Below are 25,604 nucleotides of genomic sequence, written 5' to 3' on the forward strand. Positions count from 1 at the left end.
AAGGACAGAAAATTAACATTTTGTTTAAGAGCCAGGAACAGATATTTGCATTTAGGTATATGTAAAATAATCTTACAAATAAGGATCCAGGTTAAAATTCTAGAAACTGTGGATCCTTGGAAAAAAATTGTAAAATGTGGTTCTTTGGTCTAATTCAAAAACCTGTTTAAAATGTAAAGAAAACTGGTAAATGTAAAGCAAAAAGTATTTATCAAGGACCATTATAAGGGAAAAAAAGGGATAAGAGAAAATAATTGACCATTTCATTGTACAGCAAATGATACAAAGTGCTGTGGTATAACACAACCCAAGCTTCAAATAAGCACCTGCTATGTAACAACCATAAAGCGTCATAGCCCAACCCAGAGAATTACCCTTTGTGTTGCATATAATTCCCATAAAAGACATAACAGACATACGTTTAATGAAATAAATCTCTCTGGTCACTCTCCCTCATCTGCTACTGTTGTTTCTTTACCTTCTCTTATATTTTTTTGACTTCTATTGCCACCCCATCTGACCTTGTGTTCCTCTCACCTCTCTTCCCCCATTTCCTTACCCTTTCCAAGTCTTCCTCTTTCCTCATCTTCTTTCCCTTTTCTACTTCTCAATTTACGCTCATTTCTCCTTCACATTTCTTTATCCCGTCATTCTTTCCTCTCACTCCTCCCCTTGTTCTCCTCACCCTGATCTCAGTCTGTCAGAAACCATGTCAAGTTGCTTTCAAAAAATGTCAAAGATCGACGCAGTGGGTCAAGGGAACCATAGATACCAGCAAGACCCAAAGAGACAGATCTGAAAGTGAAAGGAAAGGTTGAAAAGTTTTGATAGAGCTGAAATTGGCAAGAGGAGCCAAATATGATAGGAAGATGCCAAAAATATACCAGAAGACACTTCTGGCAACTGCAATAAAATTATGGATCATGTGACAAACATATTTTACCTCTCCACCTACTAGATAACCACAGATATTGTCTATAAACCATCAAGGACTTTAAACACAAGGAACTATTAGGGGGCACAATTAGCAAGAACTACTATACTACTACTATAAAGTTGTGGGTTGCTTTTAAATAAAGTGACATGAAACCCCAAAAAAATCTCTTTCCTGATTTAGATAGAGCATACATTTTTAAAAAACTTTCCAATTTACTTCTTTAATCTAATTAGCTTCATTCTATTGGTATCCTTTTTTAAAAAGCATACCTAGATAGGCTCAGGAGCTGTCAGCTAGCTGTTGATTGGTGTCTGCACATATATGCCTCTTATGATTGGCTTACCGATGTGTTCAGATAGTTCCCAGTAGGGCATTACTGCTCCTTTAAGAAAGGATACCAATCCTTTCCAATAAATCAAAATAGATAATAGAAGTAAATAGATAATTGATAACAATTTCTAAATCATAAAAGAAAAATTTTGGATTTCATGTCCCTTTAATGTTTAATGAGTAAATAAAGCAAAATACAAGATAAATATTTAAACAACTCAGAGTTTTTTGTTCTTGCTGTAGGAGTACTCTCTGCATACGTTACCTCTTATGAAGTTAGTCATCTTTATTTTATTTCCAAACATATGCACAACATCTTTCTTAACAGTCAGACATAAACAAGGAACTTAACAGCAGTGGTAAAGACAGCAGTGGTAAAGACGCGCATGGGCACTTTTACAGAAATAAAATGTTCCTGTTATTAACAGATGCATGAAGGCAGAAATAGGTTTCACTCATGAAGATACAGAATACATCTGATATAGGTTTCTCTTACTTTTTTTTACTAAAAATATTCTTCCTTTACTTTCTTTAGATCTATAAACCAACCCTTTACGTCTTCCACATTTCTCCATCCCGCAGCGGTTTGTTTTACGAGATTCGTAACTGGGAGTGCAAACTGTCAGGAGTCTATGAGCAAATCCAGAACATGCCAACCAAATATATAAAACAGAATACTAAGCTGGGGTTTTACTGTTGCCATAGAAATGCCGTGATGAAAGTGACAATTGAAAAGCATCTTGTACTTGATAGTGACAATGGAAGAGGCAGAATTATTGGCATAAAAAGCAGGGATGAATAATAAAGAGACAGAAACGTGCAGCTGAGGAAAAAACATATGGGGCTAATTAACTATATAGTGCATGCAGGTTTACTAGCCTTTACAGTAGATATATCTGTGGATATTACAATATTAGCTTTAGATAAATTGGCATTAAAAAGATCTACAATATAGATTAAATGTGGATGCTGAAATGAAAGACTAAAATATAACTATCTGTATCCTGTAACGCTTGTTATTAAAGGGATACTAAACACAATTTTTTTCTTTCATGATTCAGATAGAGCATGCAATTTTAAGCAACTTTGTAATTTACTCCTATTATCAAATTTTCTTTGTTCTCTTGCTATCTTTATTTGAAAAAGAAGGAATCTAAGCTAAGGAGCCAGCCCATTTTTTGGTTCAGCACCCTGGGTAGCGCAACTGCTACCCAGGTGCTAAACCAAAAATGGGCCGCCTCCTAAGGTTTACAAATTGCTTTTCAAATAAAGATACGAAGAGAACAAATAAAATTGATAATAGGAGTAAATTACAAAGTTGCTTAAAATTGCATGCTCTATCTGAATCATTGGTTTAGTATCCCTTTATGGTCTAGCTGGTTTTATAATTTGTTTAACCATTGTACAGTACTGCAGAATGTTCTTACACTTTATAAATAAAGGTTAATACTTTGTACGGTAAGGCAGGGCTTGACATATTTCTGTCGGGCTTTTACGTTTTATATCAATTTGTCAAGCCCTGGATAAATGAATTGATGGACTTATAGATGTGAATATGACCACCATATATGTGTCCCTGTTAGAAAGGAAAGTTGAAGAAAAGGCAAGTGGTAATAGGACCACTCAATGCAGTAGAGTTGCATAATTAATAAGTGCATAATAAAAAGACAATGATTTAACACCTACTCTGAATTCCAAAAAAGCAGTAGATTTTTTTCTGACATTTATTTTTTCTCCCATTTTCCGGCCTCCTGTATCATGTGACAGACATCAGCCAATCACAGACTAGTATACGTATACCCTGTGAGCTTGTGCACATGCTCAGTAGGATCTTGTTCCCCGGAAAGTGTTAATATAAAAAGACTGTGCAAAATTTGATAATGGAAGTTATTTGGAAAGTGTCTTAAAACTGCATTCTCTATCTGAATCATAAAAGTTTATCTTGGCTTGAGTGTCCCTTTAAAGGGACATGAAACCCATAATTTTGTATTTCATGATTTATGAAGAACATTCAATTTTAAACAACTTTCCAGTTTACTTCTATTATCAAATTTGTTTCATTCTCTTGAAATCATTTTTTTGAAGGAGCAGCAATGCACTACTGGTTTCTAACTGAACACATGGGTGAGCCAATGACAATAGGTTTATATATGCAGTCACCAATCAGCAGCTAGAACCTAGGTAATTTGCTGCTCCTGAGCTTACTTAGTTAAACCTTTCAGTAAAGGATAACAAGAGAATCAAGCAAATTAAATAATAGAAGTGAATTGGAAAGTTTTTTTTTTAAATTGTATACAGGTATACCTCACTTTACAGCGCTTCACTTTACAGCGCTTCGCTAATACATCGCTTTGTGGAGCTGAAGTTCAACCTCCAAGGATTTTGAAACAGTGCTGTAATCATCGTGAGATTGTGAGAAATGTGACTGGCACCATTTTGTTATGCTTAGTTCACTCTGTTTACATCATTACAGTGCAATCTGTGTCTCAGTGCTATAGTCTGGTAAATTGTACTACAGTAATTGTCACTATTTTACAGGTACAGTATTAATTGAATACTAATTGAATACCGTGCTGTGCTGTGCTAGTGTTAAACTAAATGTAGCACTATTGCACCCCTAATATAAGTTAGTTCAAACACACTGGCAAGTGAAAAGAAAGTTTAAACTGCGTGCCTTGTTTCACTTTAAGGCGGTTTTCACTTTACAGCGGGGCTCCGGTCCCTAACCCGCTGTATGAGCGGGGTATACCTGTACTCTGTCTAAATCATGAATGTCTACTTTTGACTTTACTGTCCCTTTAAGCATAAAACAGATCCTGAAAATTTGTAGAGATTTTAATATTCTTAAATCAACAAACTGTGGTGAGTTTATTCAATCTACAAATATCACTATTTTTTCAGACCTCCAGTGCAAAAGCAAACATGACACTGACACGTTCATGGCTAGGCTCTTTTAAAGGGATATAACAATCAAAACTGAAATGTGCATGCATGCATTCAATTTTAAATACAAAACATTTTTGCAGTATACTTGTACTCTGGCAAAAGCTATCACTGTTCAGCAGCATATGCACATATGCTTGGTGTGCCCCATGCACCAGCATTCAAATACCACACCTGCTAAGAGACTTGGTGGTGGCTTGTATGACACATATGAAGCAGAGCTGACACAATATATGCCACCACGCTTTAAGCTGGATCAGTGCTTGAATAATGGTGCAAGGGACAAGAATATCATATGTGCATATGCTGCTAAAAACAATAATAGCTTAGTATCCTCATTGAGGATGCGCTCATGAACGTTTGAATTTTGATCATTATGCCCCTTTAACCACCTGCATGTACATGCTAAATGTGTATTTTAAAGGGAAAAAACAAACACACAATTGTATGTTATCAAATAATCCAGATGGCAGAGTTACAAAAAAGCAAACAAATAAAAATGAAAACACAGCACGCACAAACAAATGACTATCAACAACAGTTTGTTTCTGAATAAATATTAGATAACAAATTGTTGCAAATATACAGCTATCAGGTAAAATGACATCACTGCCTCAAATATGAACATTATACAAAAATACATTTGAGATATTAAAAAAAGGACAATAATATGGTAGCTTGGTGATCTGCAGAACGACGGAAGTGCATTCTACAGACCTCAGAACCTTGACCTTGCAACATGCTTCATAATCCATGAGCTCATTTATACCAGTTCCTAACTGGCCACAGCAAAGTAGAGCTACACATGCTGAAGAGACTTTTCAAGGAGTTTGTCCTTGGACTGCTCAGATACAACAAAAGTAAGTACATGTAGCTCACACAATAACAGTTTAAAGGGACATTCCAGTCAAAATTTAAATGCACATAGATTAAAGAGACAGTCAACACCAGAATTGTTGTTGTGTAAAAAGATAGATAATCTCTTTATTATCCATTCCCTAGTTTTGCATAACTAACACAGTTATAATAATACACATTTTACCTCTGTAATTACCTTGTATCTAAGCCTCTGCAGACTGCCCCCTTATTTTAGTTCTTTGGACAGACTTGCATTTTAGCCAATCAGTGCTCACTCCTCGGTACATTCCCGTGCATGAGCTCAATGTTATCTATATGAAACATATGAACTAATACCCTCTAGTGGTCAAAATGCATTCAAATTAGAGGCGGCCTTCAAGGTCTAAGAAATTAGCATATGAACCTCCTAGGTTTAGCTTTCAACTAAGAATACCAAGAGAACAAAGCAAAATTGGTGATAAAAGTAAATTGGAAAGTTGTTTAAAAATTACATGCTCTATCTGAATCATGAAAGTTTTTTTTTTTTCTTGACTGACCCTTTAATTACATCTTTGAATAGAAACATATTTGCAATATACATGTATTTGCAAAAATGCTTCTAGTAAAATGTATCACTGTTTTAGTTAACATTTTTCTCTGCAAGTGCATGTGAAGCATAGCTAGGTATTCTCAGTGCATCAACATTTTAAATAATGCAGCTGCTCAGAGCACCAGTGGGGTTTGTATCATGCTAGAAATTAACTAATTGAGTCATTCCCAGATGATACAAGCCCCTCAGGCTCTCTGAGCAAGTGCTGTGTTTAAAATGCTGATGCACGGTGCATACTTAAATACCCTTTTGAAACAGCTATAGCTTTTATTAGAAGCCTTTTTGCTAATGCAAGTATATTACAAAATTGCTTCTGTTCAATTCCCGAAATGCACCCATGTGGTTTCCAATTGTAGCTGGAATATCCCTTTAAAGTGAAGGTTAAGTTTCAGGTATTATACTTCTTCCCCTGTAAATACTATCAAAATAAATGTGAGTTTAAGTCATCAAAATTTTTGAATCGCTATATTTATGTATTTATTACCTTTTCTTTATCCAATTCAGCAGACTGTTAAAACAACCCGGTTTTTTTTTTTGGGGGGGGGGTTCCTAGCCAATTGAAACACTGGCCGTTAGGCGGCCGTCAAATTACATCACCGCAAAACTCTTCTAAATGCGCATGCGTTGGATTCACTTCCTATCTGTTAGTCTCAATGCGTGTTCCAGTTTTGCGCATGCGCTTTCTTAGATTCCTCAGCCTACGTCTTGTCTATTGACAAAGTTGCAACTGTATCTTGGGCTGCAGCTTGCAGCCTTCACACTTCGTCTAACAACATAGTAATGAATGAATAGCTATTCATGGAATACTATGTTGCAACTATTATTCACGCCTGCGCTTTAGCTCTAACATTTTTTAGGTCACGCAGGCGCAAATCCAATTGACGGCGAATGGTGCACATGCGCAATTGCTCCGGCAAACGGGAAAGCGCTTTTGAATGAAGTACAGAGCGGGTGGGACCGCTCTGTACGTAATCTACTGAATAATCGGGAAATCAATGGAGGGAGGAGCTACGAATGGCCGGGACAGTAAATATAAAATGTTTATAAATCAATAATATATATAAAAATCTAAAAAATTAATTTAGCGATCATGGTATTTAGTACATAAGTAATATATTACAGGCAACAAAAACACAAAACTTAAGCTTCACTTTAAGTGCTTATAAAACATTTATTTTGTTTGCAGATTGTTTGCAATGCAGTACTTTATCTCAGGTATTTACTGTATGGATATACTGTGCATACATAAAGATGACTTTGAAGGGACAGGAAACTCTAAAATATTCTTTCTTGATTTGGATAGAACATACAATTTTAAACAACTGTCTAATTTGCTTCATTCTCTTGTTATCCTTTGCTGAGAGAACAGTATTGCACTACTGGCAGCTAGGTGAACACATCTAGTTATCCAATCACAAGAGACAAATGTATGCAGGCACCAATCAGCAGCTAGCTCTCACTAGAGTAGGATATGTGCGTATTCTTTTTCAACAAGGGATACCAAGAGAATGAAGCACATTTGAAAATAGAAGTGAATTTATAAGCCTTGTAAAACTACATGCTCTATTTGAATCCTGTAAGTTTAATTTTGACTTTCCTAACCCTTTAATGTCTATTTGAGGCCAATTCATTTTGCAGCAGTATTTACATGCTTATGCCCACACCTGATGTTTAATAAGCTGCAGGTCTTCAGAACAAGGAGAGGGGGCACGGAAAAAGAGGGTAATTATGGTAAACAATTTACTTGCAGCTTCACAGCTATATTGGAAAAAAAACCATATACTCAGCTGTCACTATGGTGGGAGACTTTTGCTCCACTGCTAACATCATGGTATTGTGGAACATTTTTATTCTGATTCTGACAGGTAATTAAAAACTACCAACCATTCTACATTTTGCCAGATGTCACCAGTATTCTAGTTCTGTCCCAATGCCTTTCCTTTCTCTTTTTATATTCTGGTTTCACCAAGTAGCACCAAAACCCTGCTGATGGGCCACTTGAATCCCATGCAACAGATTGCCCTGATCGTAAAGCTGTGCTAAGGCAGATGCTCAGTGCGCCCAGGGCATCCATTGCTCACCCCTGCTGCTGTCTGTTACTGAAACCTGGAGCCCCGATGAGCTTAAGCCCTTGAAAAGGGAGATGTTTGGGCATGTGCTGGTCTAAGAGGACTATACAAGCACTTCTCACCCCTACTGCAGCCTGCACCTGGAGCCCTGCTTTCCGTTTTACGCTATGTTTTTTCCTGGAGAGGGGGCAGCAAAATACTTGTGCACCCAGACAGCAGCTACCCTTGGCCTTGTCTGACCCCACTGCTGGCACCAGCCGGAACCTAGACATGGACCAGTTTGTTAGCCCCAAGCCATCAAGACTCTGCCTTTCCGTCTCAGGTACATAAACTTAAAGAGGTCATTATATTTTATACATCCATTTAACTGGATTGTTGTATATGGCTTACTGCATCATGGAATTGATTTCAGATGTACTGGTGGCCACATAGATTTTTAAATGATTAAATGTTAACCTGTTATTGCGCAATGTGTCTGAAACCTATTGAGAGATAGTACATGTGTTGTCCATCACTTCTTCCCTGCTACTTGTTGTTCTTGGTATTTTATGCTAAACTATGTGGCTCCATCTACAATATTACTGTTTTCGGAGGTCATAGTAATATGATGCCGGATAAATTAGTGGAAGCGTTTGCAAATTTTATTTTTTGTTTGTTTTAAATTTTTGGTTCAGAACGTGGGTAGCACTTTCTGATTGTGTCTAAATGTAGCCACCAATAAGCAAGCGCTACCCAGGTGCTGAACCAAAAATGGGCCAACTCCTAACAGCTTACATTCACATAAAGATAGAAAGAGAACAAAGAATTTGATCATGAGAGTAAATTAGAAAGTTGCTTAAAATTGCATGTTCTATCTGAATCATGACAGTTTAATTTTGACTAGACTATTCCTTTAAAGGGACATAAAAGACAAAATTATTCTTTGATGATTCAGATAGAGCATGCCATTTTAAATAACTTTCCAAGTTACTTTTATTATGAAATTTTCTTTGTTTTCTTGTTATCCTTTGTTGAAAAGCAGGGATGTAAGCTCAGGAGTGTGCACGTCTTCAGCACTATATGGCAGCAATTTGCAACAATGTTATACATTAGCCAGAGCTCTAGATGACAGCACTATTTTGTGTCATGTAGTGTCCCAGACATGTGCACACTACCTACCTAGGTGTCTCTTCAACAAAGAATAACATGAGAACAAATCAAATTTGATAAAAGAAGTAAATTGGAAACTTTTTAAAAAATTTCCTACCTGAATCATAAAAAAATAGGTTTCATGTCCCTTTAAACGGACACTAAACCTATTTTTTCTTTCTTTCATGATTCAGATAGAGCATGCAATTTTAAGCAATTTTCTAAATTACCCCTATTATCAATTTTTCTTTGTTCTCTTGCTATCTTTCTTTAAAAAGCAGGAATGTGATGCATAGCAGCCGGCCCATTTTTGGTTGAGAACCGGGGTTATGCTTGCTTATTGGTGGCTAAATGTAAGCCTCCAATAAGCAAGCGCTATACATGGTGCTGAACCTAAAATATGCTGGCTGCTAAGATTTACATTCCTACTTTTAAAATAAAGATAGCAAGAGAACAAAGAAAAAATGATAATAGGAGTAAATTAGAAAGTTGCTTAAAATTGCATGCTCTATCTGAATTATGAAAGAAAGAAAAAACATAATTTATGCTTACCTGATAAATTTATTTCTCTAGTAGTGTATCCAGTCCACGGATCATCCATTACTTGTGGGATATTCTCCTTCCCAACAGGAAGTTGCAAGAGGATCACCAACAGCAGAGCTGCTACATAGTTCCTCCCCTCACTGCCATATCCAGTCATTCAACCGAAACAAGCCGAGAAAGGAGAAACCACAGGGTGCAGTGGTGACTGTAGTTTAATTAAAATTTAGACCTGCCTGAAAAGGACAGGGCGGGCCGTGGACTGGATACACTACAAGAGAAATAAATTTATCAGGTAAGCATAAATTATGTTTTCTCTTGTTAAGTGTATCCAGTCCACGGATCATCCATTACTTGTGGGATACCAATACCAAAGCTAAAGTACACGGATGATGGGAGGGACAAGGCAGGAACTTAAACGGAAGGAACCACTGCCTGTAGAACCTTTCTCCCAAAAACAGCCTCTGAAGAAGCAAAAGTATCAAATTTGTAAAATTTGGAAAAAGTATGAAGCGAAGACCAAGTTGCAGCCTTGCAAATCTGTTCAACAGAGGCCTCATTTTTAAAGGCCCAGGTGGAAGCCACAGCTCTAGTAGAATGAGCTGTAATCCTTTCAGGAGGCTGCTGTCCAGCAGTCTCATAGGCTAAACGGATTATACTCCGAAGCCAAAAAGAAAGAGGTTGCCGAGGCCTTCTGAACTCTCCTCTGTCCAGAGTAAACAACAAACAGGTTAGATGTTTGGCGAAAATCTTTAGTAGCCTGTAAGTAAAACTTCAAGGCACAGACTACGTCTAGATTATGCAAAAGACATTCCTTCTTTGAAGAAGGATTAGGACATAATGATGGAACAACAATCTCTTGATTGATATTCTTGTTAGAAACCACCTTAGGTAAAAACCCAGGTTTTGTACGCAGAACAACTTTATCTGAATGAAAGATCAGATAAGGAGAATCACAATGTAAGGCAGATAACTCCGAGACTCTTCGAGCCGAGGAAATAGCCATCAGAAAAAGAACTTTCCATGAAAGAAGTTTGATATCAATAGAATGAAGGGGTCCAAACGGAACCCCTTGAAGAACTTTAAGAACCAAGTTTAAGCTCCAGGGAGGAGCAACAGGTTTAAACACAGGTTTAATTCTAACTAAAGCCTGACAAAATGCCTGAACGTCTGGAACTTCTGCCAGACGCTTGTGTAAAAGAATAGACAGAGCAGAAATCTGTCCCTTTAAAGAACTAGCTGATAATCCTTTGTCCAAACCCTCTTGGAGGAAGGACAATATCCTAGGAATCCTAACCCTACTCCATGAGTAATTCTTGGATTCACAACAATGAAGATATTTACGCCATATCTTGTGGTAAATTTTCCTGGTGACAGGCTTTCGTGCCTGTATTAAGGTATCAATTACTGACTCGGAGAAGCCACGCTTTGATAGGATCAAGCGTTCAATCTCCATGCAGTCAGTCTCAGGGAAAGTAGATTTGGATGATTGAAAGGACCTTGTATTAGAAGGTCTTGTCTCAGAGGCAGAGTCCATGGTGGAAAGGATGACATGTCCACTAGGTCTGCATACCAGGTCCTGCATGGCCACGCAGGCGCTATCAATATCACCGATGCTCTTTCCTGTTTGATTTTGGCAATCAGACGAGGGAGCAGAGGAAACGGTGGAAACACATAAGCCAGGTTGAAGAACCAAGGCGCTGCTAGAGCATCTATCAGTGCCGCTTCTGGGTCCCTGGACCTGGATCCGTAACAAGGAAGCTTGGCGTTCTGGCGAGATGCCATGAGATCCAATTCTGGTTTGCCCCAACGGAGAACCAATTGAGCAAACACCTCCGGATGGAGTTCCCATTCCCCCGGATGAAAAGTCTGACGACTTAGAAAATCCGCCTCCCAGTTCTCTACACCTGGGATATGGATCGCTGACAGGTGGCAAGAGTGAGTCTCTGCCCAGCGAATTATCTTTGAGACTTCTGACATTGCTAGGGAACTCCTGGTTCCCCCTTGATGGTTGATGTAAGCCACAGTCGTGATGTTGTCCGACTGAAATCTGATGAACCTCAGTGTTGCTAGCTGAGGCCAAGCCAGAAGAGCATTGAATATTGCTCTTAACTCCAGAATATTTATTGGGAGGAGTTTCTCCTCCTGAGTCCATGAACCCTGAGCCTTCAGGGAGTTCCAGACTACACCCCAACCTAGAAGGCTGGCATCTGTTGTTACAATTGTCCAATCTGGTCTGCGAAAGGTCATACCCTTGGACAGATGGGCCCGAGATAACCACCAGAGAAGAGAATCTCTGGTTTCCTGATCCAGATTTAGTAGAGGGGACAAATCTGTGTAATCCCCGTTCCACTGACTGAGCATGCATAATTGCAGCGGTCTGAGATGCAGGCGCGCGAATGGCACTATGTCCATCGCCGCTACCATTAAGCCGATTACTTCCATGCACTGAGCCACCGTGGAATGGAGTGAAGAACACGGCAAGCATTTAGAAGTTTTGATAACCTGGACTCCGTCAGGTAAATTTTCATTTCTACAGAATCTATTAGAGTCCCTAGGAAGGAAACCCTTGTGAGAGGAGATAGAGAACTCTTTTCTTCGTTCACTTTCCACCCATGCGACCTCAGGAATGCCAGAACTATCTCTGTATGAGATTTGGCAATCTGAAAGCTTGACGCCTGTATCAGGATGTCGTCCAGGTAAGGAGCAACCGCTATGCCTCGCGGTCTTAGGACCGCCAGAAGTGAGCCCAGAACCTTTGTAAAAATTATTGGGGCTGTAGCCAACCCGAATGGAAGAGCTACAAATTGGTAATGCCTGTCTAGAAAGGCAAACCTCAGGAACTGATGATGATTCTTGTGAATTGGAATGTGAAGGTAGGCATCCTTTAAGTCCACTGTGGTCATGTACTGACCCTCTTGGATCATGGGTAAAATGGTTCGAATAGTTTCCATCTTGAATGACGGAACTCTGAGGAATTTGTTTAGGATCTTTAAATCCAAAATTGGTCTGAAGGTTCCCTCTTTTTTGGGAACCACAAACAGATTTGAATAAAACCCCTGTCCTTGTTCCGTCCGCGGAACTGGATGGATCACTCCCATTACAAGGAGATCTTGTACGCAGCTTAGGAATGCCTCTTTCTTTATCTGGTTTGCAGATAATCTTGAAAGGTAAAATCTCCCTTGTGGAGAAGAAGCTTTGAAGTCCAGAAGATATTCCTGAGATATGATCTCCAACGCCCAGGGATCCTGAACATCTCTTGCCCACGCCTGGGCAAAGAGAGAGAGTCTGCCCCCTACTAGATCCGTTGTCGGATAGGGGGCCACTCCTTCATGCTGTCTTGGAGGCAGCAGCAGGTTTTCTGGCCTGCTTGCCCTTGTTCCAGAACTGGCTAGGTTTACAGGCCTGCTTGGATTGAGCAAAAGTTCCCTCTTGTTTTGAAGCAGAGGAAGTTGATGCTGCACCTGCCTTGAAATTTCGAAAGGCACGAAAATTAGACTGTTTGGCCTTTGATTTGGCCCTGTCCTGAGGAAGGGTATGACCCTTACCTCCAGTAATGTCAGCAATAATTTATTTCAAACCAGGCCCGAATAAGGTCTGCCCCTTGAAAGGAATGTTGAGTAATTTAGACTTTGAAGTCACATCAGCTGACCAGGATTTGAGCCATAGCGCCCTACGCGCCTGGATGGTGAATCCGGAATTCTTAGCCGTTAGTTTAGTCAAATGAACAATGGCATCAGAAACAAATGAGTTAGCTAGCTTAAGAGTTCTAAGCTTGTCAACAATTTCAGTCAATGGAGCTGTATGGACGGCCTCTTCCAGGGCCTCAAACCAGAATGCCGCCGCATCAGTGACAGGCGCAATGCATGCAAGGGGCTGCAAAATAAAACCTTATTGAATAAACATTTTCTTAAGGTAACCCTCTAATTTTTTATCCATTGGATCTGAAAAAGCACAACTGTCCTCAACCAGGATAGTGGTACGCTTTACTAAAGTAGAAACTGCTCCCTCCACCTTAGTGACTGTCTGCCATAAGTCTCGTGTAGTGGCATCTATTGGAAACATTTTTCTAAATATAGGAGGTGGGGAAAAGGGCACACCGGGCCTATCCCACTCCTTACTAAAAAATTTCTGTAAGCCTTTTAGGTATTGGAAAAACATCAGTACTCACCGGCACTGCATAGTATTTATCCAGCCTACACAATTTCTCTGGCACTGCAATTGTGTCACAGTCATTCAGAGCAGCTAATACCTCCCCAAGCAATACACGGAGGTTCTCAAGCTTAAATTTAAAATTAGAAATCTCTGAATCAGGTCTCCCCAATTCAGAGACGTCACCCACAGACTGAAGCTCTCCGTCCTCAGGTTCTGCATATTGTGACGCAGTATCAGACATGGCTCTTACAGCATCTACGCGCTCTGTATCTCGTCTAACCCCAGAGCTATCGCACTTGCCTCTCAATTCAGGCAATCTGGATAATACCTCAGACAGGGTATTATTCATGATTGCAGCCATGTCCTGCAAAGTAATCGCTATGGGCTTCCCTTGGCGCCATATTAGCGTGCGTCCCTTGAGCGGGAGGCGAAGGGTCCGACACGTGGGGAGAGTTAGTCGGCATAACTTCCCCCTCTGGTGACAATTCTTTTATAGATAAAGACTGATCTTTACTGTTTAAGGTGAAATCAATACATTTAGTACACATTCTCCTATGGGGCTCCACCATGGCTTTTAAACATAATGAACAAGTATCCTCTGTTTCAGACATGTTTGTACAGACTAGCAAGCTTGGAAAACACTTTAAAGCAAGTTAACAAGCAATATAAAAAACGTTACTGTGCCTTTAAGAGTAACAAATTTTGACAAAATTTGAAATAACAGTGAAAAAAGGCAGTTACACTAACAAAATTTTTACAGTGTATGTAACAAGTCAACAGAGCATTGCACCCACTTGCAAATGGATGATTAACCCCTTAATACCAAAAACGGAATAATAAATGACAAAAACGTTTTTTAAACACAGTCACAACAACTACCACAGTCTACTGTGGTTGTTACCCTCCTCAAACACGACTTTGAAGCCTTTTGAGCCCTTCAGAGATGTCCTATATCATGCAGAAGGAAGCTGAGTGTCTCAGTCTGTAATTCTAGCTGTCGGCCCCTCCCACTCATATTACAACAGTGGAAAGCCTCAGGAAACTGTTTCTAGGCAAAAATCAAGCCAGCCATGTGGAAAAAAACTAGGCCCCAATAAGTTTTGTCACCAAACATATATAATAACGATTAACATGCCAGCAAATGTTTTATATTACACTTTATAAGAGTATTTATCTCTGATAATAAGCCTGATACCAGTCGCTATCACTGCATTTAAGGCTTAACTTACATTAATCCGGTATCAGCAGCATTTTTCTAGCAAATTCCATCCCTAGAAATATGTTAACTGCACATACCTTATTGCAGGAAAACCTGCACGCCATTCACCCTCTGAAGTTACCTCACTCCTTAGAATATGTGAGAACGGCAGTGGATCTTAGTTACTTCTGCAAAGATCATAGAAATCACAGGCAGATTCTTCTTCTAATGCTGCCTGAGATGAAACAGTACACTCCGGTACCATTTAAAAATACCAAACTTTTGATTGAAGTTAAAAAAACTAACTAGAATACACCACTCTCCTCTTACTACATCCATCTTTGTTGAGAGTTGCAAGAGAATGACTGGATATGGCAGTGAGGGGAGGAGCTATGTAGCAGCTCTGCTGTGGGTGATCCTCTTGCAACTTTCTGTTGGGAAAGAGAATATCCCACAAGTAATGGATGATCCGTGGACTGGATACACTTAACAAGAGAAAATAGGTTTAGTGTCCCTTTAATTCCTGAATAAAATATATATCCTGTATGCCCTAAAATTAGTTTATATTGCAGTCCTTAGGCTCAAAGAAATTTGGACTTCCCCAGCACAATAATATTTAGTTAATACCAAGCATTTGCAATACACCTGCAAAGCATAAAGTCACTGATATATCATATATCTTATTGCCATAAACCCATGTATTGCTCTGTATACACACTCCATAAAGATATTTTTACCGTTTCAAGAACAGAAATGAACAAACAAACATATTCCAAATACTCAAACCTGCCATTTCTTCATGTCTAAGCACTCACTTATAAGCTAGAGGGACAGTAAACATCTTGTTATTACAATAGTTTTCCTGTAGATTAACATATCAGCAGGGTCTAAATGTTAATTCATTCCAAACAACATCAATCCCAGCCTCGAAAATTCTTTAAAAGGACCTTAATATCTCATAGTTGGGTCCAAAGGAAAAAAATATAATGTTCCAGGCCTGCAATAGGCCCTTAGTCATGTATCACCTATTGCAGGCCTGAAACTTTGTATTTTTCCTTTGGACCAAACTATGAGATAATAAAGGTCCTTTTAAAGAACTTTGGAGGCTGGATGTTGTTTGGAATTACTAGTTGAGACTTGGCAGTTCTCTGATTCCGTGCCCTAGTGTTGCAAGTGTGCAGTTTTCCACTACTGAATTTTAATAAAACAGATTAACCTTGTTTGTTGCAATTATTTTTCGATGGTCAAACTCCGCCCATCTTCCTTATTTGGAGGAGGTGATCCAAAACTAAGTTTGGAAAAGGCAGGGTTTGCTACTGTCATTGTAAACAAAAACTCAATTGTTTTGTTTCAGCAGAAATGATAAGATAAAACATGTATCTTAGGGACAGATAAGTGGCAAAAATAGGCTTGTGAAGTCTGCCATGTGCTCTATTAGTTTTTAGGACTGGAAAACTCACAATTTTCAGACTTAAATTGCAGGAACAGAGGGCAAAATAAATAATGAAAATCTATTGCAAAGTTTTACTATACACAATCAATCATTTTATATAATAATTACAAAGTGTTTACTGTCTCTTTAAATTAATTAGATTCATCTATTTTGTTTTCTACATTTGAATCACAGACTGAATGTTTCATTGTACTATTCAAATGTTTCTGCAGAACTAATGCTGACATTGGAATATCAATGGTAACCATTGAATATTACATGGAAGTCTATAAGAAACAATATTTGAGTGACTATTATTATCATTTATTTGTAACAGGTCACCAAATTCCATAGCACTGGGTACACAATGGCACTGATTCATGGTAAAAAGAAATAGATATACATAAACAAACAAATGAATACAAGAGGTGACAGGCCCTGCTCCAAAGAGCTTACAATCTACAGGAGTTACACACTGTATATGGAGTGTTAACATTAGTTTACAAAAAAAATTGAATGTCAAACTCTTGTTTAATATTCAACAATCTTTTCAAATGTACAAATGTGGCTTAAAATGTGATATTTTTTAAGTACCAATACATTTATCCATCACTGCAATTAAAAAATGCCTTTAAATAATTAGAAGAAAATGTATTATATGGAGTTTCATGATGTATATATTACATATACTGTATAATGGCAATTAATTAAAAAGCACTGGAAGACTGTATAAAGTAGGAAACTATGGGTCTTACCTCATAATCTAGCATGTGTGGCTGTCAGCTCCAGTGTTAAATGGACATAATAAAAACCCACAAGCCCATGATGCAGGAGCCAAGGCAGATGTCCCCATTGTCCCCATCCAAGTGCCACTTAATTTCTGTCCCGAGTTTCCAAGACAAATCTGTTATTATCCAGATTAAGTTCCATGAAGATGTGAACTCACACGGTCCTCTCTGTTTAATCCATGACAGGTCTTGATCCCTCTTTCCTTCTATTTACATACAACAAATCCTCAGCTCTGTCATTTGTTATTTATTTATTTGTTTTAACATACAGGACACAAAGGTAGACACATTCTCAGGTTTTCATCCTGATCTTTTAAGTTTTTTTCTTTTTATTTTGCCCAAAAATGCAAGCAAAAGAAAAAAAAAATGTTTGTTTCTTCCATACAACCTCATCTTCAATATGAAGACAATCAAAACAATTAAAAGAGTAGATGGAAGTGTGCAGACATCCTCCCTCGAATATGCAGCAGCAGTATCAGAAATGAGGGTACTTAGGGCATCGACACGAGTGAAGATGATTGAATCTGAGGTCCACAAACCGTTGCAATTTGTATGATGATAAAATGAAGCACCTTTGTTTCCGAATACTGATACTTCTCTTGTAAATCATATGCTGTGTTATGTGATCATTTGGAAACACCACTTGCGTTCAGATAAACAGAAGCTTACGGCATGTCTCTTGCCTTCAATGATCCACTTTTCTTTGCTGTATGAGAAACATTCAGGTTATGGGTCTTATACTGTTGATGGCATGGCCCATAACCCTTAATATGTTGTCTCCTTAATTGCAAAGTCTGTTTTCCTCAACAAATCAATCTCTTCCTCTGTGTAACGACATTCCATCCCCTCTCCCACCCTCACGGACTCCCCAACCCATGTTCTCCCTAAAGTCTCATGCTATAGATGTGGGAGACTGGCTCATCTGAACCCTCATAGACTGAATACAGTTCAGGATTTTTTTCTGGTGTCCAGCTAATGTTATCCCTATCCTCAGGAGGTCCCTGAAAGAAAATGACAAATGAGTCAGAAAAACTGAAATTGTATCTGGAAAGTCTTAAGGTTGTATTGATCATGGGGAAATCAAGTGAATTTAAAATTTTATTAGAAAATGCATTTAAAGAGACATTTTTGCATTAGTGCTCATTGCTGTGAGTTTGCTAAAATCTTCCTAGGAACCATAAAACAATGTAGCTCCCATGTAGAGCACAGTTGGTGTTCTATTTATGAACTACAATATGTTCCAACTTTCATGTGGGACTCTTTGTGAGGGTTATACATGAAGTTCACAAAAAACACTATGGCAAAAATTTGCTCTAATGAATTTGAGCATTTTATTTTTTGGACTTCAATGTTCTTTTAAGGTAGTGTTACACAAAGTGGTTAAACACATACATAAAGTACTGCTCTGAAGCCTCAAGCACTGCAGCTCCTGAACTGAGCACAACAGGTGATTGGTGGAGCCATGGAATTGCCACTGGTGATTGTCTCACTGGCTCTTTCCTGGTCTGGACCAGCACAGCGTTTATCTGTGCCTCCCGAGCAGGACTTTATCTATGCATGGGGTTAAACATATAGATTTCAACAGAGAGAAGTGCAAAAATGACACTCTCTTATGAATTAAAAATGTAATGTTACCACTACAGTGCTCATTCGAGGCCACAGTTATGGTTCAGAACACAAGTGTGCACAACACATTTACACCTTTATTATTAACTTGAAAGAGCATATGATCTTCCTAAAATAACTAGACATCTTTAGGTAGAGTTTGATCTACCATTTTCCGCAACTTTAAAGCTTATGTTTAAAATAAATAAATAAATAAATAAATAAAACTAAAATAAATAAATAAATAAATAAAAAGGTTTTAAAGAATAAAGAATGTTTTAACCCCTCTCTGGGTAAAAAAAATAAAATCATATGTATAGAGTTATAGTAAGATATTCCAGTTTACCACAAAATACAACAACATGGGGACTCTGAATCCCTTGGGACAATTAGCATTACATAAGTCATTAAGTAGGAATGTTCTGAGCAATACATACTCTGAGGTTATCTGGGCAACAAGCTGCAGGGAGGTGAAGCCAGAGCTCAGGAAGTTATCTCGATATTGTCCCATTTTAATAGCGCTCAGCCAGTCATCTACTGAGGTAAAGGCTGTGAAGTCTGGGATGGAGCGGTCAAGCAGCGGCTGGGAAGGCCTATGGATAAAGGCAAGATGGATACAGAAATCATTTTACTCATACTGCAGCATGAATATGCAATATTGCTCATTGCAAAGTGTTCCTAGCCATTCTGGCAGCCAAGAGTAATGTGAAGCACTCTAATTTGATATGCGTTAATGGGATTGGCAGAGTCTGGTGTCACGTCTCAAGGATTCTGGGAATTTAGAGATGTTCTACATTACAGAAATCCCTTATGTATGTTGCCGTTTTTTTTGTTTTTTAAATACAGAAGGGCACTTCTCTTTTTATACAGAAGTAATCACAGATCACTGCATTTCAACTGTATTGTACTGTACTGTGGTAAAAGATTGAATTTAAACTCTGCAGGACAGAAACTTAAAAAGGAAAGTAACATTGGGATAGTAAACCCCAACATTTTCTTTTATGATTCAGATAGAACATACAATTTTAAACAACTTTCCACATTCATTCTAAAGCCAATTATATGTAGCAGGGTTAGCCTTGATAGGTTCTGAGAATTCTGGGAATTAGAAAATAGTAAATTTTTAGAGCTAAATTACATGAAAGGGGTAAAATAAATAATGAAAGTATACTGCAAATGTGTTACATAATGCATAACTTTGTATATAGAAATCTCAAGTTGCTTACTGTCCCTTTAAATATTATAATAGGGAACCTTCACAGACCTTTCTGTTTTTATCTGCCTGTAAAATTAGATCCAATAATTTAAATATTATTAGAAATTAATTTGCAAACGCTTATCTAGCAGATATTTAATTTTTCAAAGTATCCAAGAAATTAAAACAAATCTCTTCTCCAAAACAAGCTGTCATGTTGCAGTGTTTGATTTGGGAACTCACACAGCAGGGATGGTGGCCACTGTCTTGAGGCTGGCAGGATTTCGTATCATCTTATCCAAAGTGTTGACAATCTCCCCAAAGCGTGGTCGGCTGTTGCGATCTTTCTGCCAGCAGTCCAACATAAGCTGATGTAAAGCCGCTGGACAGTCCATGGGGGGAGGCAGACGATAATCCTGCTCAATGGCATTTATAACCTGTAAGGACAGAGGGTAAGTGCTACTTAAGTAGCCGCACACAAATCACTCAGCAAAGAGAAACTGTTTGTAAGGTTATATAGGGAGTTATTAGTAGCAATAACAATGGCTTCATAGCTGAGCAGTAGAACAGAAACTAAAGCTAGTGCTAAAGACGGCTCACTGGTACTGTAACGAGATATAGCAGAGCAGCACAAACATTTATGTGGTCAAACTCTTTATTCACAATTCTGTGATGCAAAATGGTATCCAGAACGTTGCTGTCAAATCTAACTTGGTCCAGTGTTAAAACTAGAGCTAAATGTTGTCCTGCACTTACAGACTGCATCTTTAACCCTTAGGTTACCAGAGAGGTAAGTGAAGTGTTCTTTAAATGGGGGTTACTCATCGGTTCTAATTCTGATGCTGACCTGTCTATATAGGAGCTTATCTAATACAGAAATACAGCAGGTTGTGTTTCTTTCCTTTCTGGCTCCATTGTTTTACTACACTGTAGCTTGAGCCTGTGGCTCGTTAAGCTCTGATGATACAAACCAATATAAAATACCGGTCTAAGTGTATTACTATAATTCTACACTACCCTGCTAGAAGTCACACAACATCAGCAGCCTGTGACGTCTTGAACGATTGCTTGTATATAACTGTGCTTAACCCCTACAAAGGGGACTAAACACATAGTTAAAGCCAACTCCAGAGCTGTCTGTCTAGTGAACTAATGACAAGAGGCATATGCGTATGGCTATCAATCACCAACTAGCTCCGCGTAGTGCACCACTGCTCCTGTACCTACGTATTCTTTTCAACAAAGGATATCATGTGAATGAACACAATTTGATATCAGATGTAAAGAGAAAATTCTCTTAACATTGCAGGCTCTATCTGAACTATGGAATGTTAACCCCTTAACAACAGCTGATGTATAAATAGTGCATCTTTCACAGAGACCACGCTACAGTGCAACGCCTCCTGGGGTGAGGCCGGTAGTAATTGTGTGTCTGTGTCATTACAGGGTTAATTTTCATGTCACTTGAAATACATCTGCCTTAGAGACAGACCTAGTTGTTCTAGGCAAAACAAAAACCTTTTTTTTACTAATTGATAGAATATATAGAATTTCTATAATGTACTCACTACCCCTCCAATTTTAAAAAAAAAAATATATATATATACATTTGTAGTATATGTCAGTCTGATTCCTGATGCTTTACAGCTAATACACAAATAATAAGCAACAAAAAGTACTGTTATAACTAAATACTGACACAGTAAACAAGCTGCACCACTGTTAAAGCACAGACATAACACACACTACTCATCTGACACAAGTAGCAAGCTGTGCTAATGCACACAAAGCACACGTGCACTATGTATGTAAGTGTCTAGACTTGCCCTGTGCTTACACTACAGTTACAGCACAGACATAACACACACTACTTATCTGACACAAGTAGCAAGCTGTGCTAATGCACACAAAGCACACGTGCACTATGTATGTAAGTGTCTAGACCTGCCCTGTGCTTACACTACAGTTACAGCACAGACATAACACACACTACTTATCTGACACAAGTAGCAAGATGTGCTTATGCACACAAAGCACACGTGCACTATGTATGTAAGTGTCTAGACCTGCCCTGTGCTTACATCTGCCTTTGTTGCAGACAAGTAGAGATTTTCACTGTGCAAACAATCTGCTCCATCTATCACTGCCTGCTGTGCATGTTGAGATCACACAGTACTGTCAGCTTCTCAGTACCACTATACATTTGCTTTAACTACTGCATAAGGCAGCACTCTCATTCCCTCTGGTGCGATTACTAAGGTTTAAAGAGTGTAGGGAGTCGCAGGTCCAGGGCTGAGGAAGGTTAATCAAAGCGGCATACTGTTCCAAGCATTGTTCTGCTCTCTCCTTCATTATATCTGCGGCTCACTGCATTACAGAAAGAGCCGAGCATCTCCACCAGCCTGACACATGTTCAAAGCTTCTTCAAGACCAATTACTTCCCAGCGCACTGGCTGCACTTTCCAATTTTCTTTCTTTATGCGGATTCTTTTCTTCTTTTTCAGCCTGATCCATCTGACACAGCAGTAGTTTCAGTGCTCACCCGCCTGTCAGCCCTCCCTCTCCATCAGACTTTGATTCTGCACTATTTGAACATAAAGCTTTGAGAGAACAGTTCCATCACTGCCTTCTAAACATACCGCAGCATGGAAAATGTGCAGGCTCGGAGTATACCGCACACTTTTAGCAATAATCAGTGCCAGGTTTAGTGAATACTACCAGCAGGGATCTGTGTGTGAGAGAAGCACTAGAGTATATACAGCTAACAGGGATCAGTGTGCACTGACACGCTGTATACTGACAGAGGGGATGTATGTGTAAGGAGACATCCTGTGTACAATGCTAAGCAGGAACTGGTATGTGTATATGGACATCCAGATTCTATGACACAGTGTGCACTGCAAGTAATGATTCATTAGAGGTTTATTGTGCTTTAACTGTTAGTGGGGATATATGTCTGAGAAGAGGCCCTGTGAATACAAATCAAATGTCATAAGTGCAGAGAGGCCCTTTGTATTATACAAAATACAATTTCTTACGTAAGATGAGGTCCTCTGTATAATACTGATCAAATTCTATATGTGTAGAGAGGCCCTGTGTATAATACTAAATACAATTTCATATGTGAGAAGAGTGCCTGTGTATAATACTAATCAAATTCCATTTGTGCAAAGAGGCCCTGTGTATAATACTGATGAAATTCTATGTGCAGGAAGAGGCCATCTGTATAATACTAATACAATTTCATATGTGAGAGGAGGCCCTGTGTATAATGCTGAATACAATTTCATAATTTCATATGTGAGAAGAGGCCCTGTGTATAAAACTGAATAAAATTCCATATGTGAGAAGGGGCCCTCTGAATAATACTAATCAAATTCCATATGTGCAAAGAGGCCCTGTGCATAATGCTCATAAAATTCCATGTGGGCAAAGAGGCCCTGTGTGTGATATTAATCAAATCCTATATATATGAGAAGAGGCCCTGTATATAATACTAATCAAATCCTGAATATGAGAAGAGGCCCTGTGTATAATACTAATTATTCCTGAATATGAGAAGAGGCCCTGTGTATTATACTAACCAGATCCTGTATATTAGAACAGGATCTGTGTATAATACTCGTAAAATCCTGTATATGAGAAGAGACTCTGTGTATAATGCTAATCAAATCCTGTATATGAGAAGAGGCCCTGTGTATAATACTAATCAAATCCTGAATATTAGAAGAGGCCCTGTGTATAATACTAATTATTCCTGAATTTGAGAAGAGGCCCTGTGTATTATACTAACCAGATCCTGTATATTAGAACAGGATCTGTGTATAATACTCGTAAAATCCTGTATATGAGAAGAGACTCTGTGTATAATGCTAATAAAATCCTGTATATGAGAAGAGACTCTGTGTATAATGCTAATCAAATCATGTATATGAGAAGAGGCCCTGTGTATTATGCTAATCAGATCCTGTATATTAGAAGAGGACCTGTGTATAATACTTATCAAATCCTGAATAGGAGAAGAGACCCTGTGTATAATGCTAATCAAATCCTGCATATGAGAAGAGGCCCTGTGTATAATGCTAATAAAATTCTGTATATAAGAAGAGGCCCTGTGTATAATACTAATCAAATCATGTATATGAGAAGAGGCCCTGTGTATAATACTAATCAAATCCTGTATATAAGTTGAGGCCCTGTGTATAATGCTAATCAGATCCTGTATATTAGAAGAGGACCTGTGAATAATGCTAATCAAATATTGCACATAAGAAGAGACCCTGTGTATAATACTAATCAAACATTCAATCATGTCCAAACTGTTTATCCAATAATATTTTCTCAGGTATATAAAAGATCCAAACTAAAATTAAGCACACTGACCAAACCTTTTTCCACTGAATACTGTGACCTGTTAAAGTCACATCTACTTGGGTTTTGCTTACAACTCATGTAATAAAGTACTTTACCCTGGTCCCATCACACATTCCTATCTCAGTATATAACACATTGACAAAGTCTCCAATCTCTAGATCAAAAAGTTTTCTAATCACCTAGCATTGGATCCAACATGTTCAGTGAATACAGTACGTCATAAATGCTACAAATATCCCAACATAATATACCCAGCACACACTACAGACCACTAGATCCAGAACCCTTTCTTTACCTCCTATACAGATCCAAAATGACTATGGATGCAGCTCACTACTCCAGACTTCTCTCAACAAAAAACACAAAGAGACCGCACTCATTCTCCTTAATCCAGTACACTACAGAAACATCTTTACTTGGATTTAACCTTATTTATATTGGATCTTGCACATTTCACAACATCAAAACATCATACCTGACATTTAGCACACTGTCGAAATTCCTGCCCAACACAACTCATAACACTGGATGCAGAACAATTCCCAAACAAATGTCTACGGATCCACTACATTTCCCAAACATCTTCTTCATGAACACAGAACCCTTCCACATGTTCTACCTCCTTGATCCTTAACAGACAAGACTTTCCCAGCACCTTAAGATGCAGACTGTGCTGTACAACTGTCTGATAACTACACCTGTGTTTTACCAGCTATTATTTTCTGTCTTCCTATATTAGTATTTTTTTTTATTCTCTACTGGCTATCCACCTACCAGATACTGCTCTCCAGCATGAGGAACTTACCACACAGCAGCCTAAGCTAATCCAAATTCTGATCCTGTCGTGCAGTGTCTTGTCTTGACAACCAACTACCATTCAAATTCTACAGAGTTCAGTTTTCTAATGCCTGCCTGAGGTACCTACTACCTACAAACGTCATCTTCTCACTCTGCTTTATAAAAAAAATATACAGATATGCATATCATTGGGTTCTGCAAACTCTCTACACCTTATCTTCGAGATGTCACTTGCTTCCCAAGCGTCTATCCTTTGGGTCTGCCAAACTATCCAAAAACAATTTCAACAGCCATCTCCTGTTTAATAGCAAAGCCCACAATATTTCCTATGACCCCTTCTGGACATGGCAAACTCTCCAAACCTGGAAATATATCTCTAAGTAGAATTATCCAATTTATTTTTCACAGTTGTCTCTCTCTCTCTCTCTCTGTACAAATACCTGATATCCCTTTTAGCCCAGAAGACACTTTCTGTCCTTTAATTCAATAATACACTGATATACCCTAGCTGTTCATTTCAGTTAACACCTTCCTTAGTTTTGTCAGATTTTTTAATCTTTAGACAGTGTGCTTATAATAAACTGCATGGGATGTTAGTAACTAGATAATATCTAGATCATACCCGACTATGCTTTAACACCAACATTCTACAATAATAGTTTAAA

General features: G+C 38.4%; 1 protein-coding gene across 1 annotated transcript in view; it reads right to left on the bottom strand.

Annotated features, from left to right (window-relative positions):
- Window positions 1–25,604, bottom strand: part of EPHB1 (EPH receptor B1) — a 498,694-nt gene that overhangs the window by 22,911 nt on the left and 450,179 nt on the right. The window contains exons 14-16 of the mRNA XM_053709781.1: window positions 20,011–20,204; window positions 19,010–19,165; window positions 16,935–17,968 (exon numbers count right to left, since the gene is read on the bottom strand). Coding sequence (XP_053565756.1) covers window positions 17,860–17,968; window positions 19,010–19,165; window positions 20,011–20,204 — 459 coding nt within the window. The 3' untranslated portion in view covers window positions 16,935–17,859. The remainder of the gene's footprint in view (window positions 1–16,934; window positions 17,969–19,009; window positions 19,166–20,010; window positions 20,205–25,604) is intronic.

This window comes from Bombina bombina, chromosome 4 (genome assembly GCF_027579735.1).
Source record: "Bombina bombina isolate aBomBom1 chromosome 4, aBomBom1.pri, whole genome shotgun sequence".
Lineage (NCBI taxonomy): Eukaryota > Metazoa > Chordata > Amphibia > Anura > Bombinatoridae > Bombina > Bombina bombina.